This window comes from Triticum aestivum, chromosome 6A (genome assembly GCF_018294505.1).
Source record: "Triticum aestivum cultivar Chinese Spring chromosome 6A, IWGSC CS RefSeq v2.1, whole genome shotgun sequence".
Taxonomy (NCBI): domain Eukaryota; kingdom Viridiplantae; phylum Streptophyta; class Magnoliopsida; order Poales; family Poaceae; genus Triticum; species Triticum aestivum.
The window spans coordinates 63,250,210-63,267,407 of NC_057809.1; the positions used below are offsets into that span (position 1 = coordinate 63,250,210).

At 40.5% G+C, this 17,198-nt stretch overlaps 2 protein-coding genes across 7 annotated transcripts; one reads left to right on the forward strand and one right to left on the reverse strand.

Annotated features, from left to right (window-relative positions):
- Window positions 1-36: 36 nt before the first annotated feature.
- On the reverse strand, window positions 37-6,970 carry LOC123132038 (uncharacterized). Of its 4 annotated transcripts, XM_044551784.1 has the most exons (13): window positions 6,914-6,970; window positions 6,639-6,815; window positions 3,633-4,426; window positions 3,400-3,558; window positions 3,003-3,128; window positions 2,668-2,908; window positions 2,007-2,579; window positions 1,850-1,915; window positions 1,420-1,747; window positions 1,119-1,314; window positions 935-1,033; window positions 413-845; window positions 37-322 (listed from the first exon to the last, which is right to left on the reverse strand). In XM_044551784.1, exons 5-9 carry the CDS (start codon window positions 3,087-3,089, stop codon window positions 1,743-1,745), a joined length of 972 nt encoding a protein of 323 aa, XP_044407719.1. In that variant the 5' UTR covers window positions 3,090-3,128; window positions 3,400-3,558; window positions 3,633-4,426; window positions 6,639-6,815; window positions 6,914-6,970; the 3' UTR covers window positions 37-322; window positions 413-845; window positions 935-1,033; window positions 1,119-1,314; window positions 1,420-1,742. The 4 variants fall into 4 exon arrangements, with proteins under 4 accessions (XP_044407719.1, XP_044407718.1, XP_044407720.1 ...); XM_044551783.1 differs by lacking the exons at window positions 6,639-6,815; window positions 6,914-6,970 and adding an exon at window positions 5,358-5,563; XM_044551785.1 differs by lacking the exons at window positions 6,639-6,815; window positions 6,914-6,970 and having other exon boundaries at window positions 413-488; window positions 732-845; window positions 3,633-5,093.
- A 174-nt stretch (window positions 6,971-7,144) lies between these two features.
- On the forward strand, window positions 7,145-11,018 carry LOC123132037 (uncharacterized). Of its 3 annotated transcripts, none has more exons than XM_044551782.1 (10): window positions 7,145-7,854; window positions 7,937-8,044; window positions 8,123-8,220; window positions 8,316-8,357; window positions 8,460-8,537; window positions 8,631-8,718; window positions 8,794-8,924; window positions 9,066-9,213; window positions 9,308-10,786; window positions 10,857-11,018. In XM_044551782.1, the coding sequence occupies exons 9-10, from the start codon at window positions 9,582-9,584 to the stop codon at window positions 10,978-10,980; spliced, it is 1,329 nt and encodes a 442-aa protein (XP_044407717.1). In that variant the 5' UTR covers window positions 7,145-7,854; window positions 7,937-8,044; window positions 8,123-8,220; window positions 8,316-8,357; window positions 8,460-8,537; window positions 8,631-8,718; window positions 8,794-8,924; window positions 9,066-9,213; window positions 9,308-9,581; the 3' UTR covers window positions 10,981-11,018. The 3 variants fall into 3 exon arrangements, with proteins under 3 accessions (XP_044407717.1, XP_044407715.1, XP_044407716.1); XM_044551780.1 differs by having other exon boundaries at window positions 9,145-9,213; XM_044551781.1 differs by having other exon boundaries at window positions 7,957-8,044; window positions 9,145-9,213.
- Window positions 11,019-17,198: the final 6,180 nt, after the last annotated feature.

The following is a 17,198-nucleotide window of genomic DNA, read 5'->3' on the forward strand; positions in this document are numbered from 1 at the left end:
AGCTTGCAAATTTAATAAATTAACATGTTCACCAAGTGAAAGCAAATTAATTCTGATCACATCATAGTTTTAAAGACCGAATAGTTTGGGAAGTTCTATGAATTCTCTTCCGAGGCTAAACAAACATTCAATTCAAGTAGTCCATCCACTCCCGGCAAAATAACTTGTTCATATTGTCCTTCTTGCGAACAAGTCAATCCTTGATCTTGTCGTTCTTGCTAATAAGGCAATCCTTGTACCTCGCAGGCAGATGACCAATGTTACCTTCAGAACCAAGCAAGTCCACAAGCATGTTCATCCTAGCATGCATGACACCGTCACCCTGCGTTTGTTAAAAAATTAGTTATAGGTCGCAAATCAACATGCTAACCCACTTGTTCTGCAAGCATCTTCATTGTTGGAAATTCCTTACCGGGTTCATGTCCCTTTTCAGTTTAGTTCCCATCCAATTCCTTCCAAAGTGAGTAGCATATATGTCCGTGTCTTCCCTGAAAATCATGTCAAATTCAGAATGTCAGTAACTATGCTTATGAATAGACACGATTACATAAAGTAAGCATTATTCACACAACAAATCATTATTTTCTGCATATCCCTGTTGCCAGGCCCCTTGGGAAGCATGTATTCCACGACCTCATGTCTGGCTCCCATCCAGAGAAGAATGACTTTATGCATATCTCTATAGCCTTGTGAAGCTCGTCTGCAACCTTCCTGTGCCTGAGCTGAATTACCTTATCAGACTCGTCACCATTGTTCATTGTTGGGTCGAGGACAAAAATCTTCGCCCTTGGAAAGTCCCATATGTATGTAGACCATTTGAAGTCGAACTTAACTAGCAACACAACCTGTTAATTGGAAAAAAGGCACTGGAGTTTATTAAATAAACATTATTTATCAAATCTTTTAAATCACTTTTGTCTTTTTAAAAGGTCACCTCGGTGCACTTGTGAACCTCGTAAGTGATATGCGGCCCCACGAACATGTCCTTGATGTACCTCAGCTTTGAAATGTTGTCTCCTCTGCTAACATGGTTCTGCATGTTTCGAATTTATGAGTAACACTTAGCTGAAGCATGGAATTTTTTGTATTGATCAATGATTTCAACTGAAGTTCCTCACCACAAAATCTGGCTCCAGCCAATGTCACCAACATCCTTCCCCTTTTGTAGCAGCAAAGACCGCATCCATCTGTTGGTACCTTCTCATCACCAATGTCATCAGCACACTATCCACCTCACCACCATCGCGTAGCATCTCACGGAGCCGCTCCCCACTGATGTCCATGTATTTTGGGTTGATGCTGATAATCCACATGCTGCACAGTTGAAATAGAACATATTGCGGTCAACAAACTAGGCTTTACCAATGGTAAGGATGAAAAACGAACTCGAACTATGGTTTTTTCCTGCTGAGAGCTTACTCTTTTAGCTTGTTCGCGTTCTCCCTATAGAATAGCTTGTATATCTGCACTACATTCGCTGGAGCTCTAGTAGGAGGGTCATTACCCATTACAAAGGGAGACCTTGCATATTTCCCAGGCCTCACCACCCTCTTTGGCTGAGGCTGTGTGCTAAATGATCCCTGTGACATAGTGACGTTGAGGTTGATAGCCGCCTCCTCTATCTCCTCCCTAATGTCAAGCTCGACAGCAGACATCTGGCGGTTGAGGCTAACTGGAGAAGTCCTTGAAGATGTACCTGCAAACATTTGGTTTGGTGCTGGAGTGGCAACAATCTGCATTCCTCAATCTGCATGGCGAACACGGCAAGGTTAGCACGCAGGTCATGACCTAACTGTATTAGCTGTATCTATTAACATTTAACCCCAGCTGGTAAAAGAATCACGGTTACCTTCAGGAGTTTGCATCTTGGTTGCTGCAGAACCAGGCGTGATGTTTGCGGAAGCAACCGACACGCCTGAAACAAGTTAGTAAATAATGAATTAGCTTCCCGATTCATTATTTTTCAGTCACAAAGGATGATCCATCATACTGATTTTAAACCATACCGTTGGACGTTGAAACGGCTGTAAAAGCATTCATCAAGGCCGTCTTCCTAAGACCTGACATTACAACTTTGAACTTCCCATGCATCTCTGGAGGATCTATTGATAAACATCCACCTAAGTCATCATCCTGTCCTGAAGAAACTATTGACAATTGATTCTTGTCAACACCATCCTTTTGGTTCTCTGCAGCTTCATCAGTTCCTGTTGCTATTTTTGGAGAGCATATAACTTCATTTCTTGCCGCCCCACACACCACTGACATCTCCAAGTTGTTCCCTGTAGTATTGTCCAACAGCCCTGTCGCATTGCCAACAATCCCACTGCGCAACCTACTGTATTCATCTGCTGCTTCAATCAGATCATCTATTGCTTTGTTTGCTTCTTCTTGAGCACCTTCAGATTCTTCAGAGCTCTCTATCCTTGCCCTCTTCGGTGTGTGCCTCCTTGATGTAACAACCTTCTTTCTTTTCACACCTAATTTGCTCTTTGCCAATGGTTCCACGTTAGCGGAAGCTCCCTCTGCCGACTCTATGCTTAGTGCATTCTCTGCATCCCCTTGAACCCCTTGAACATCTGAGAAATTACACAACAAACGGGTTAGACAGTTGACAGTTTTTATTCTAAGAACAAACATAATTCTATTTCTTGTGAATTACAATACCTGCTTGGGTTGAATAATTGGGCCTCTGCTTTCGTGCCCTCATTGCATCAGTTATCTGGTTGATGTCTGCAATTATCTTCTTAGTTTCTGAGAGTATTAACCCGTTAGTATCATTGACAATCTCATCCCATCCTTCTGCGTGTCTCTTGTTTAATCTTGCTCCCTTCCTTGATGCCTCATTTACAGCTGTCTTGCACTTGTTGGAGTACTGCTCGACCTTGTTGATAATAATACCTGCAAACTGAATTTTATCAAAGTTTACCCAATAAATGATGTCAGTTTATGTTCCATATATTACTTACTCATCAATATATTTGACCTATATCAAAACTTACATTTGTGAACACTTTATCACCCCCAATTCCCTCTGTGCTGCACCCAATCCCGTATCCATCAGTTGTTTTCTGAGTTGTTGTTGCCATGGTATTACGGCTGTAGCGTACTGTCCCCGGATGCCTTGGCTGTAAATATTTATCCAGAAAGGTTTCATCATTGCAAAGCAATAGGCAAAGGTGACTTATCTATATAAACATACCAGACAGAGTAAAAGCAAATGGGAACCATGCTAGTACGAATATGACATAAGCATCAAGTCATCTCATAGTTAGATATGCTAGCAACGCGGCCATTTGTAACAGCTCAATCAATAGGTATACCACACATGTCCTACTAACACAATATCCTTTCCATCACAAGATTATTTTACTATACTTGTTTTGTATCTTAACTTACCAGTAGGTGTCCATACACTACAATCTCTGCATCTTTCCCAGTTGTCGTGTCTTCATCAATAACATCAGAGATAGTCTTCTATGAGTATTCCTTGCACCTAGGGAACACATCGTGGGGCAGGTTCTTATCTTCTCGTTCGAGATTGTCAAGATAGAAAACCTGTGACATGAAACAAATTTGTGATTAATTGTTTCGTCACAAGTTGAATCCGAAGCAATGACATTCGCTCAAACCTGCAAGAAGAACGTGCATCCAGTGAGATTTGACTTCAGTTTCCCACCTAGCAGTTCAGACTTCACCCTACCAGCAGAAGAAAGGAGCTCTTCTCTAATGTACCGTCCCCAATTGAACATTTGAACCATATCAGGTATGTGCAAGGCATTCCAATAATCTGTCATGAAATAGTTGTGCTTCAGCGGAGGTGCCAGGAGGAAAGTCATCGCGCAAATTGTGAAGGCAACCTTGAACTTGTCTGCTTCAGCCTTTGTCATAGCTCTGCCATACCGAATCTTCACTATGTTAACTATGGGTGTGATCTTTTTTTCTCCATTGCCGATTCCTAAGATCTCACGTACAGTACCTGCCACGTGCGGCGGTGCATTCTTGTTAACAGGAGATCCTACTGATGGCACCCCCAGTACCTTGCCGACGTCTCCGTCGTCGAAAGGTAATTCTCTCCTAGCATCAATTATGATAGCAGATGCCTTCTCGTCAACTTTGCTCATAAGCCACATGGATTGTTGCCTGTTTGCCTTATTGCTGGTAATTCCAATAGTCCTTCGAACCCCATCTCACGTACCAGAGCCTTTTTTTCTTCAGACAGCCCATCAATCAAGGCCTTCATCTTTTTTATGCTGCTCCTTGAATTTATTGGGTTTTGTGATGCCTTCTTCTTGCCCTTTCTAGCGCCATCTGACTCTAACTCTTCTGGTGTACCGATGTGTTGTGTAGGATACACATCGAACCCTTCTGATGATTCCTCATCGGATTGCTTGTAATCAGATGAGGACGAACCAGACACCATTTTCTGCGATGTATTTAGAAACAAAGTCAGGCGACATATATAATATATATCACGATTAAAAAAAGATGGTCATCATTGTTGTATGAACCTAGAAATAATTATCAGTTTGTCAATCTCTACAGACATCATAATATTTCCCCCAATTGTACACTCACAACAATACAGTCAACATAGTAAGAATGATTTTCTAATCTAAACCATTACCAATCCTTCTAAGTTTCCTTACAGCCGACGGACCTCTAAAAAATCTTTAATCCCACTGTGTATAAATACTGAATATACAAGCCATACTATAGAATGCAGATCGACACAAAATTAAGTCCACGGATATTGTATTCTGTTAACATGTCCTCTCTTGTTAAGCAGTCATTCTCATGTTTTCACATTTCTTCCAGACAAAATAGCTTTTTTATGTTAAGTTCCAGCTAAGAATTCATTTGTGTGCAGATATAAAAAATGGACACTAAAGCTCCCTATTTTTAGATCATTTTCCAAAAGCTTACTACTGATATGTTGACCCCCACCATGCATATTTTCTTTATATATGTATCGTTTTACTGTTTTCTGATGCAAACCATTAACACTTATGAATTGTAACACTTTGATACCGCTATTATTATCACAGAATCTAATGGGAGTTCTCTTCAACATTAGGTATATAACATCCATGACATGCATCGGGTATCTCAGGTTAGAGTTAAAAAAACTCCATGCCGTGCATCAGGTATTCACAACTTCCATAAAGATGTATCAGGTATCTCTAATCTTACCCTAAATATCCCATACCAAACAATTGCAAACAATCAAGAACAAGAAAAACTACTTGCGTTTGGAAATGCCACAGAAACCAAACTACTAAAATGATAAATATGTTGTTGAAGATCCAATCATCAGGGAGGAAATCAACAAACACTGCCCAACTCGAACAACGAACATGTGGTATCTTTTTTCCAGTAGAACCAGTGAGGAGCTCCTAGTTCTTCATCCTTGGGGAGAAGGAGCTCCTGGTTCTTCATGTTTTTGGGGAAGGAGCTCCTAGTCCTTCATCCTTGTTTTGAAGGAGCTCCTAGTTCTTCATCCAGGGTGGGAAGGAGATCCTATTTCTTCAGCCTTGGGGAGAATGAGAGAGGAGCACCAAATGCGAATGAATGTATGACAATGGACTCTACCCTCTCACAGCTCTTCCCTTCAACAAGTGTTAGGTTCTAGGTGTCTAGACAAGTGTTTGGAATCTTTTTGTACATGACACACAGCTACCCGCCCTTGGCTTCCAAAAAGCCCTTGAAATCTGAGCCACAGTAGATTCAGTTACAAATGACTATTTCACCCTCCTGCAGAAAGCACGCTAAATTTTATTAATAGTTTATGAAGCAACTGTACTCAATCTGCTGAGCTCAAAACATTGGGTTATTATCTTTTTTTCCAATTGTATTAATTATCTAAGCCACTAAATGCCATATGAAACGTGGATCCATTAAGGTTCATATTTTGGTATAGTTGTACAGTATTAAACCACCTTGTTTCTAACGGTCAAATACAGCCAGAATGAAATGTACAGTTGTTTGGTGTTCAGATAGAACATCCAAACAAGACTGTATACTACAACGGTTGGCACACACAAACGAAAGGTTCTGCATTGATGGCATTCAGGTACATTAATTGTTGAATATTAAGTGCATATGTAAAAGGCATACTCCTTGGTTCACTGCCAGCTTCCCCGAACTTCTTTGATCTTATTAGGTTCTTCGGCACATGAATATTAAGTTCATTAGTACAAAAAAATTGCACCTTCATGAAATGTGTTCCTTTTTCGTCATCCATAGATCCCTAGGGCGTGGCTACACTTGTGCAAAATGAAAACATGCATGACGGGTACAAAAATAACTTGGTGGGTGACCAGGAAATGTAGAATGCAAGGAATACAAATTCTTGATAGTTCAACACCATCCACTTAACTAAAAGCCCGACATTTAAATCTACTGCTTACTTGACACTACTAGCATTGAAGCATTTCTTAAGAAGACGAATGATGCCGGTCCTAAGACTCACACTAATGATAAGGTTGCAAATATAACTAAAGGAAGGTACTTTCCTGGTTTGCTAACCCATTTGTTCCCACTTAATCTGAACCAACTATTCATTTCCCAACCCAAGCAGCCCCGATTGCGATCATGGCTGCCACTGGCACGGTGGACGCGAGTGCAAGTTGTAGCACCTTGTTCATCGTCCTGAGGTTCCTGATCTCCCTGTTCCTATCAGCCATTTCCTCGATGAACTCGTCTCGGTCTTCTGTCACCTCCCGCAGCTTCACTCGTTCAGCTTGGATTCTCTTTTGCATGTATTCCTCCAGTACATCCTCCCACACGTAGACCTCGCACGCTCTCCTCTGAACCTGTACATAAAAATCAAGAAACAAGAGCAAAAGAATCTTTAGCTAGTGCAGGTACTGAACTGAATCTGCTACATTTTGTATTATCTATATATTCTTACCCCATAGTTCACGCAGCTGAAGTAGAACTTGTCCTGCCTCGCCACCGCAGATCCAGCTTTCCTGGCGCATGGCATGCCGCATGCACATCGAAGTATCGGATTTCCAGTCGACATGTTCTTGCAGAAGAAGTGTTTGTTCTTGCAGAAGAAGTGTTGTGCCGATTCATGTTCCATTCCACTCGTATGTATAGACCTTGAATTTATTGTATGCAGCTGTCTACAACCAACCATAGTACGCATGCTTTCGGCGCTACTGAAGGGGGCAGTGTCCGGGTCGTGCCCATACGGTGTGCCGATCGAACAATAAAGTTGTGAGGTCAAATCGACCTTATCTCTATTGCATCGTTGTTTGAGAGGAGTGCATGGTCGACTGGTCATTTTGACTCACCCGTGAGCTGTGCAACACTCTGGATAGTAGGGCATGGGCGACATGGCGTTGTACCACTCCTCCCTAATTGATGCATGTTTTCTGTTATTTTAATACGTCCACTTTCCCTCCTCATCTACTCCACGGCATACACTCCCTCTTCACATGAATTGGTTAATCAACAATTCTCCATTGGGAGAGCCTTAAACTCGTCATTGGTATCTCAGAGTCAGTTTGCCCCATTTTCATATCAACACTGGAAAAAAAACTATTTTCCTTAACCGTGTATCCCACTGAGAAACAAGTCAAAAAAACTGCATTATCGTTCGGATAACGCCTCCCTTGGATCCCTCCTGCCCAGCTCCCACCTACATGTCAAATCAACTTAAACTGCTGCCCTGCTTGAACTCTCTATACGCTAGTACCTCAAAGTTGTATATAACTCAACCATCCCTACCTCGTTCTCCTACACACCAACGTCATGGATCACAATGCCGACGAGACGGATGCTCTGTTCACCGGCGAAGCCATGATTGTTCCCCCCGCACGCTCAACTGCCACTACCGTCATCCCCGTGAGTATTGCCACCGGCCTTTGCTTTCAAACTGGCATTGCAGAAATCATTGATATTTTGTTAAACCATATTAAATGTATAGGCTCATCCATCCACTCTCAGGCCTATGACAATTAAGCAGTTGTATGATGGATTCCTGGAGGACATAGAGCGTTACCCTATCGTAGTTGACGGAGACACCGTGTCATCAGTGAGTCTATATATAAAATCATTTAGATTTTCAAAAACCATCCACTAGCTGTTCTTAATATATGTCTTCATTTGATAGGTGATCCTGATAGGAACTGTTTCACACTCTACTGTTCGAATGAATCACTGGTCCTTCGATCTACAGGATGCCACAGGGTTAATCAACATATCTTTCTGGTACTAATTTCATCGTCAGTAAACTCCTTGTATCCAAAGAACTTCAGAAACAATGCATTTAACCTTTTGCTCCATTTTTTTTGTTCTTCTGTCAGGCCGGAAACAACTTCCGACTTTAAACTTGCTTGGTCATCAAGGTCTGATTTATGTATTAAGATAAAAATAATAATTTGCAGTCCTAGTTTTTCAACTAGTTGGTCAACAAGCCCACTGTTTCAATTGTTACATCTTATTTGCAGCAATGGCGACTATGTTCAACTATTTGGCAAACCTGCCATGAATGACAGATTCCTTTAGATTAAAGCTTTCAAGATCAGGTTATTTTAAACCGCATCTTTTTTCTGTGTCATAAATTTTTCACATATAACATTCTTTTTTACACATAGCCATACATTTTAAAAATATTGCAGGTTAATCGAAAACTACAATGACACCACGCACCACTACTTGTATACCATACACACCACATTAGACATTCGTAAGAGAAACACCCACAAGGTAATTCTTCGTGTTTTTTGTAAAATGTACCTAAATGATACATACATTCTTTCTCACATACATTACCTCTCATAGGCAAGAATGGAACCTGACTCCACAGCATCAACTGTTTTCCCAAAGGGGCCGTCAATTACCCCGTCGGAGGTGCCCTTGCATTCGTCAACAAAGGACAAGATATTTGCCATCCTGCGAGACCCAGCTTACCGGTAAGTACTGTATGGCTGGTACATAAAGTTCTTTGATTATTACGAAAGCTAAATGCAATATCCTGAACTAAGTTCCTTTGACCATTAAACATGTATATCCACAAATCTCACAAATAACATATAGGTCCTCGTGCCATGCAGGACCAACAGTTAAAACATAAAGTTCCATGATCCATCCAAAGGATAACTCCATTTTTTTCTCTCATTTGCCCTAACACAGCGATATTCAGCATGGCGTTAGCTTGAAGTTAATCCGTAGTGCACTGGACATCAGCCAGGACGAGATAATGTAAGACATCACATCATTAAATTCATTTAGCCTATTTCCTTATTCAACTTATAGTTGACACATTTTCCAATTACAACTTGGCATAATTAACCAGGCAAGTCATTACAGAGCAAATCTACATTGGGATGATATACACAACTGTTGATGACAACCACTTCAAGTCCTCCATCTGAATTGGTCAATTATCCCTGTGTTAATTATTAGAGCTAAATAATGTACTTGAGTGTCAGACATTTATGGTTAAGCCATTATGTGGATTTTCAGTTAGACCTATCATGATTGTAATATTTATTTCATCACTTTAGCAATTCTCTCAGTTATTTTATTATGTGGTTTCCCTTTCCCAATTCTCTCGGTTATTTTATTATATGTGGTGTCCCACATCAACACTTTATTATCTGGTGTGCCATATCAACACCTTTTTCCTGGCGCACCTGCTGGATAGGTGCCAGTGTGCCACCCTTACACCCCATACCACTCTTCTTCCCCAAACTAACATCTGTCGTTCTCTATCCACCATGGACATTGACCAGATAGATTTTTCATCTAGCTTAGATAACAATATTTTGAGTGAGATTTTCATCAGGCTAGGATGCACTAGATCCCTTGTTCGTAGTTCTGTAGTGAGTCCTAGATGGTTTGAGATCTGTACCTCCCAGCAGTTCATCATGGAGTATGCTCGCCGCAATGCTCCAGCCGTCCTCGGATTCATTGCTGCATTCGAGCGCCTCTTCGAGCTGCACGTACGTCTTGTGGATGTCGTTGCTTCCCCTCCTGATCCAGGACAAGCTGCTCTGCTTGCTAGGGTTGACGTGGCAACCTTTGCCATGGAGAACATCCTTGCATCTGAAGCAGGTGAGTTGCTCGTCTTGGTCAGAGGTCTCGACGGCGGGTTCTTCTCTGTCTGTCCAAATCCTCCATTTTCTCGGTCATTCTTAGCCCCTAGAATGCCTAGAGTCCCCCTGTTCCAACATCAGCACACCCCTAATTTATATGGTCAATTTGGTGTCATTCTCATTGACAGCAGGCCTAATTTTTCGTTCTTCGTTAAGCAAGCAGCAGGCCCTTTTGTCCGTTCTTATTCTGGTTTGAGTTTCAGTTCAGTTGCTGACCTATATGTCCATGTTTGCATCCTAAAAAACAACGAATGGTCACGCTTTGTTTCCCCACCGCTTCGAACTCCTCCTGGTAATGATGGACCATTGTTCCATTGGGATCCATACTATCTCCTAGTTGGTTCCAATCTATACATGATGTATGTGGTAGGATTTGTGGTTTGCTTCAACATAGATACTTTTGTCTTCTCCACTGTCCAGTTCCCTGTAAGTGTCACTTCCTGCTTTGATTACCACATCTCTAGGAGCAGTTCAGGTATCATATCATTTGTTCACAGTGACAATCTATCACTTCGCACATGGAGATTATCATCACGAGAGCATGAAGAAACAGCATGGTTTCCTATGTCAGAGATAAACCTTGCATCATCCTTTGGAAGCCGATGTCAGCATCCCATGTGGCGTCAATTATTCCTTGGAGTTGATTTAGACGATGGCATTCATTCTATGCAAATCAGGTCATCTAGCATAGATTTGTCCTTTGTCTTCCTGAAATTCAGCTTTCATCATGCAATTTTCATTTTGCAGCAACTCAAGCGGCAACGTACATGAGGTGCAGTACCTTGATGAAGATGGCGCTCTAAGGTCTATTGTTTCTCTTACAGAGCATTGGCCACCAGTGGTTAATATGCCTAATCATGATGCACCATAGAGATAAACATGGCAATGGCCGTGACACTTGTGTATCTTCCTATTCAAATTTATCTTTAAGTACTGTCCAATGTAATATCTTATTATGTTCCTGGTTTGTAATCTCCGAATACTATTCGACTTAGTAATCCCTATGTATTTTTAGTCTTTGCTTTCCTATACATAATCCATTTAGCGAGAAGAATCATTTTCAAGCTCATTTTGTTGCACCACGTATTTAAATGTATTGAGCATTTGTTCCGAACTTTGAATAGGAAAAAACTGACTATTATGTTGATCCACTTATGATATTTATTTCTGTTGAAATATTTTCGGTGTGAAGATATAACGATGTAGAACAGAAAGACTTGTGGAGTATGCCAGTCCAATGTTTTTTTGGAGCTTGACATAATATATCAATTGCTGAAGTCCCGAACTACTTTTTGAATTTATTTGTGATTCCGCTAAACATTTAAACACTAAATTTTAAGGGCCTAGCAATGCGGTACAGTTATCCCACATAAACCGCTCAAGCCAATTCAGCGATATATAAATTAAGTGTGTCACGCGTTTTATCAAAGCACTTGGATTCTTTGTGAATGATTGTGAAGTTCATTAGTTTCGACCTCTCAGGGGCGGAACACGCATGAATAAGTTTTTCTATCCTAAGCGATGAAGTGTGGTACACTTTTTAACAAAGTACTCAGATAGTTATGGATGATCTTAAAGTCCTTTCCATTCGTCCTATGAAGTGCGCAATGTGCATGAATAACTTTTTGTATTCTAAGTGTTTAGAATATTTCCTAAGACATTTTGAAACCTATACCTCAAGTGTGCCACACTCCATTAGTTTCATATCATTCCTCACACTCCAGGGCAATTTTCCTAGAGTTATTGAATCGATTTTAATGATGTTAGGGTGATTCCCAATCGAGGTCTGAATTTTGGGCCTTTCATTAATAAAAATGTGATAGGTCCTTCGCGCAGTGTACCTTATGTCCACACACCGCTTTATATGGTTTTAGAAAATTAATGATGTTTTTTAAGGGCATCCGCACCCAATAGCCATGAATGGCTCGTTTCGTATACATTAATCGCGCCTCGCAGTTTAGCAAAGTACTGACATTGTTATTGAGCCCTGTAAAGTTCTTTCAGGTCGACTTCTCAAGTGAGGAACCTGCATTAACAACTTTTCCAGCAGAAAAGGTTGAAATAAAGTCGACAAGCCCTTCGTGTCGAATTAATTAATTGCACCACATGCCTTTTAACAAAGTGCACAATTTGCTACGGATGATCTATCAAGTGTTGGGAAACGTTGCATGTAAAACAAAAAAAATCCTACTCACAGGCAAGATCCATCCATGGAGAGTTGGTGAGCATTTTCACACCCTTGAAGACCGCTAAGTAAAAGTGTTTATTAACGCGGTTCATGTAGTCATACATTATCACGATCCTTCCCTATAAAATTCCGAACACACGACACCTCTGTGTGCTGCAAACGTTCATCTCAATGACGTCCTCTCCTTCTTCACTGGGAAATTAGTAGATTTGTCCCGCAGCAATACAGAAACTAGACGGGTGATATACTAGATGGCACGGGATTCCTTGGTTAATATTGATGTGTCTTATGTGCTATTCCTGCCCCTATATTTATAAGTTCAGCCCTGGTGGTGCCGGGGCTTGGAGTAAAAGCCTCATCAAAGTGGCTTTTACATGAAAGGCAGGATTCATTCTCTTACTGCGGGACCAGACGCCATGGTTCCCGTTGTCTGGACCCAGACGCCACGGACCGAGGGGATTGGCCACTTGACCCAAAGAAAGTGTTCTCGTGCCCAAACACTTAGGGAGACATCTTAAACACCTTTGATATCAAACACTATTATCAGCTATATTAATCTTTACCTCCTGAATATTCCGTAGTTCCTCATCATGACCGTGATGTCATCCAGAACTCCGAACAAAATTTGTTCACCAACATAGATAACTCATATAAGACTATATCTTGAACAAATGTTAATCGTGCGGCCCCATACGGGTTTGAACGCCACGTAGACATTACCGATACGCCTATCAGTTCAATAACAAGTAGCCGAACATGGATGACAACATATGTAATTTCCATTGCTATCTTAATTGCTCGAGATTCGATCGTTGGTATCTTCATACCTAGTTCAAACTCGTCACCGGCAAGTCTCTTTACTCGTTCTATAATACATCATCTCGTAATTAACCCGTTAGTCACTTTGCTTGCAAGCTCCTTCTTCTGGTGTATTACGAAGATGGCACAACGATACCTCTTCTTCACACGGAGTGACAAAATCCAGACTCGACAAATGCAAACCCAACAGACACATTTGGAGATACATGTAGAGCATCTTAATAGTCACCGAGTTAGGCTGTGACGTTTGTTAGCACACAAGATATTCCTCCGGTATTCAGGAGTTGCATGATCTCATGGTCAAAGAAACATGTATATGACATTAAGAATGAAGTAGCAATAAACTAAACAATCTAACGCTATGCTAATGGGTGAGTCTTCATCATCAGATCATCCTCCTTATCATATGAATGACCTGACCTCGTTATCAAATGACAACTCATGTCTATTGTTAGTAAAACATCAACCATCTTTTATCAACTAGCTAGTCAGTTAGAAGCTCACTATGTACACGGGATTTGGTTATGTATCCAAACATGTGTTCAAGATTTCGGTCAATACGATTCTAGCATGAATAAAAAACCTTTCATCATGATTAAGGAAATATAATAATGACAATTTTATTACCGCCTCTAGGGAATATTTCCAGCTGTCTCCCACTTTCAAATCTAATTAATATAATAATAAGGAATATAATAAGGAAATATTAATGCCCGTAGTTCCCATCAACATATGACCAATACCCAAAAGAGTTTACTAGAGTAAAAAATCTAATTCACATCGCCCACCTAAATATTTCTAAGGTGTGATCATATTTTGCTTGTGAAAGATAGTTTTAGTCAACGGGTCTGAGACATCTAGTCCCATTTGTACTTTGCAAGAATCTATGTTTACAATGCTCTGGATAAGGCTACTTTAGCTAATTGCCCCTACATTTATTACGTTTCCATACTAAGACCCAAAGTGATATTTATTGGTGACAAAGCTGTCATCGACTTAACCCTTTAAGACGAACTATTTATCACCTCCATAGCAGAGAAACATCTCGTTTTTTCTTTTAGCATAATTTGTTGAGCGATCTCCAGTTATCCACCCCTGGAGCACTCTTGTATCCCCTTGCCAGACACGTGGCAAGGCACACTTCTGGTCTGGTACACAGCATGTCATGTTTTATACTCCCTCTGTCCGGTAATACTTGTCGGAGAAATGCATAAAAATGAATGTATCTAGAACTAAAATACATCTAGATACATCCATTCCTCCTACCAGTGTTTCCGGACGGAGGGAGTAGAACCTATGGATGTGGCAGAGGGAATCACTTTCACTATCTCTCTATTTTTATGTTGTGGTTGGTCTTTGCGTCTTACTCAATTTCACACCTTAGAACTCAGGCAAGAACTACCGAGGTCTCAAGCAGCGTTCATTTTGAGCTCGTTCAAAATCATGTCAATATATGTGCTCTGTGAAAGAATTATCAGGCGTCTTGATATATCCCAATACATAAGTAGATCTACCGAGGTCTTTCATTCAAAAAGGTCTGTTAGAACAACTCTTTATGCTTTGCAGAAAATTATAATTCAGTCCTGATAAACAAGTATGTCATCCACATATACTTCAGGAATTGCTGTAGTGATACCACCCAATTTTAACATAGGTACAGACTTCACCATAAGTATGTAATAGAACAATATGCTTTATGTATAGAACAATATGCTTTGATCACCTCATCAAAGCGTATATTATATCTCAGTGATTCTTCCACAAGACCAACAATGGATCGCTGAACTTGCAGAATTACGGTGAATCATATACTTTACACGTGTTCACTTGTACCCTTCGATGATGGTATACTACTTATGCGCTTACATATGTGTGAGCGGAGCTACAGATTGATCGAGTATGAGTCCAAGATGAAGAGAGCAACTCCACAATCCAAGAGGTATGCTTGGAAGCGAAGAATGAACTGTCAAGAAGAAGGCGAGGTTCAAGCAGCACCGATGGTAGTCCGCAAGAAGCCACGGTACAAGCCCATGCACATGGCCGAATTCGTCAGTGCGCTTGATACCGCGACCACACATGCTTAGGTTACCCGGTTCACAAGGGCTGCCTCTATGGAGCTGTTTGGATTTTCCCACGTAATCCCAATTCTCCACTCCTTAACCGTTAGTCCCATGGATGTATAAATAGTCCTCCCCATTCAGCAATAGCCAATAATAGATCTAAACATTTGAGCTTAGATCATGTATCTCCCTTTATGGGATTCATCTTGAGAAAGAGAAGACTCCATTGGAGTACAAGACCTCCACTTGTGGAGAAGCATTGCCCAATTGAATCATCAAGACCTCATCTCCTATGGGATTTGGGAAGAACTCTACCTTGTATCTTTCCATTTGATTGTTCATGTATCTTGTGGATCTTGTGTGTTTGTTAGTCTAGTGGATGTTTGATTGAACTTGTTATTGAGTGTTTCTCTTGTGTTTTCATCTCTTGTTCTTGATGGAAAAATGCCCTAGAGGGAATAACAAAGTTGATATTATTGTAATTCCTTAATCATCATAAGGGATTAATATTAATTCCAGGATTGTATTGACCAGAAATTTGAATATATGTGTGAATACATAAACAAATACTGTGTCCCTAGCGGGCCTCTACAAGGTTATCTTGTTTCAAACATAAATGATGATGTTTTTTGTTAGGTCCTTTCTGAAACATAAATATTCAAGTGTCGTCCTAACCGAAGTTGAGAAGTTCTTAGTGGCTTACGCATTAAGTGCGCCTCCCTCTTTGTAGAAAGTACTACATAATGGTATGAATGGCGGTAAAGTTCTTTCCGGTTGTCATCACAAGTGCGCAACGTTCATTGAGAACATTTCAATCCGAACTGACAAAGAGGTGAATAAGCACTTCGTGTCATATTATTAAGTGCACCACATGCCTTGGCGGAGTACTAATGAACTTGTGTATGCTCGAGAAATTTGTCTATGTATAACATATGAAGTGCAGAGCATGCATGAATAACCTCTCCTACCCTAAGTGAAAATTTCATTTGCTAAACCCTATATAAAGTGCGGAATATGAATAAGCACTGTGCGTCATATAATTAAGTGCACCACATGCATTAGCGAAGTACTCAAGAAGTCGCGTACGTTCGTGAAAAGGTCTATATGTTTGACATATAAAGTGCGGAAGGTAGATGTATAAAGTATCTCACTCAGGCGACGGAGTTCACATGACCTCGAAGTACTCAAGAAGCTTTGTACGCTCATGAAAATTTCTATATGTTTGACATATAAAGTGCGGAAGGTAGATGGATAAAGTGTCTCTATCAGGCTATGGAGTTCACATGACCTCAAATGCGCCACATGTATTTGTAAAAGTTCCGTGGAATATTATGGAAAACGGTGTTTTCATTTCTGGTCGACCTCTAAGTGCGGAAGAATTCAAAGATAATTTTTTATTAATTAAGCCCTACGTGTGCTCCAAGTTAAGTGCGCCTTTCTTTCTGGTAAAGTATTGAGATTCATATAAATGACGTTTCAGACATAAATGGCGACACTCTTTGGTTAGTCCTTCCTGGTCGACATATAAGTGCGAAATTATGCATGAATAAGATTTTCATTAAGCCCCACATGTTGTCTAACTTAAGTGCGGCATTCCTTCTATTAAAATACTAAGATTCATATGGACATTGTTAAATTCCTTTCTGTTTGGCAACTCGAGTGTGGAACGTGCGTGAATGATGTTTCAAACATAAATGATGAGGTTCTTTGCTAAGACCTTCTTGAAACCTAAAGATTCTAGTGTCGTCCTAACCGTAGTTGAGAAATTTTTAGTGACTTATACATTAAGTGCGCCTCCCTCTTCGTGAAAAGTACTAAGAAAGGTAGGACGGGCGGTAAAGTTCTTTCCGGTTGGCATCTCAAGTGCAGAACGTTCATTGACAACGTTTCAATCCAAAATGACAAAAAATTGATTCAGCACTTCATGTCATGTAATTAAGTGCACCGCATGCCTTAGCGGAATACTTAAGAAAATGTGTATCCTCGAAAAAGTTCTCCATCTATGACATATGAAGTGCGCAG

Coding starts and splice junctions, on each gene's coding strand:
- LOC123132038 (XM_044551784.1), bottom strand. CDS start 3,089: ATGGCAACAACAACTCAGAAAACAACTGATGGATACGGGATTGGGTGC. Junction 2,580..2,667: donor CAATTATTCAACCCAAGCAG/GTATTGTAATTC, acceptor GTAATTTCTCAG/ATGTTCAAGGGGTTCAAGGG. Junction 1,916..2,006: donor AGCCGTTTCAACGTCCAACG/GTATGGTTTAAA, acceptor AACTTGTTTCAG/GCGTGTCGGTTGCTTCCGCA.
- LOC123132037 (XM_044551782.1), top strand. CDS start 9,582: ATGTGGTGTCCCACATCAACACTTTATTATCTGGTGTGCCATATCAAC. Junction 10,787..10,856: donor ATTCATTCTATGCAAATCAG/GTCATCTAGCAT, acceptor TTCATTTTGCAG/CAACTCAAGCGGCAACGTAC.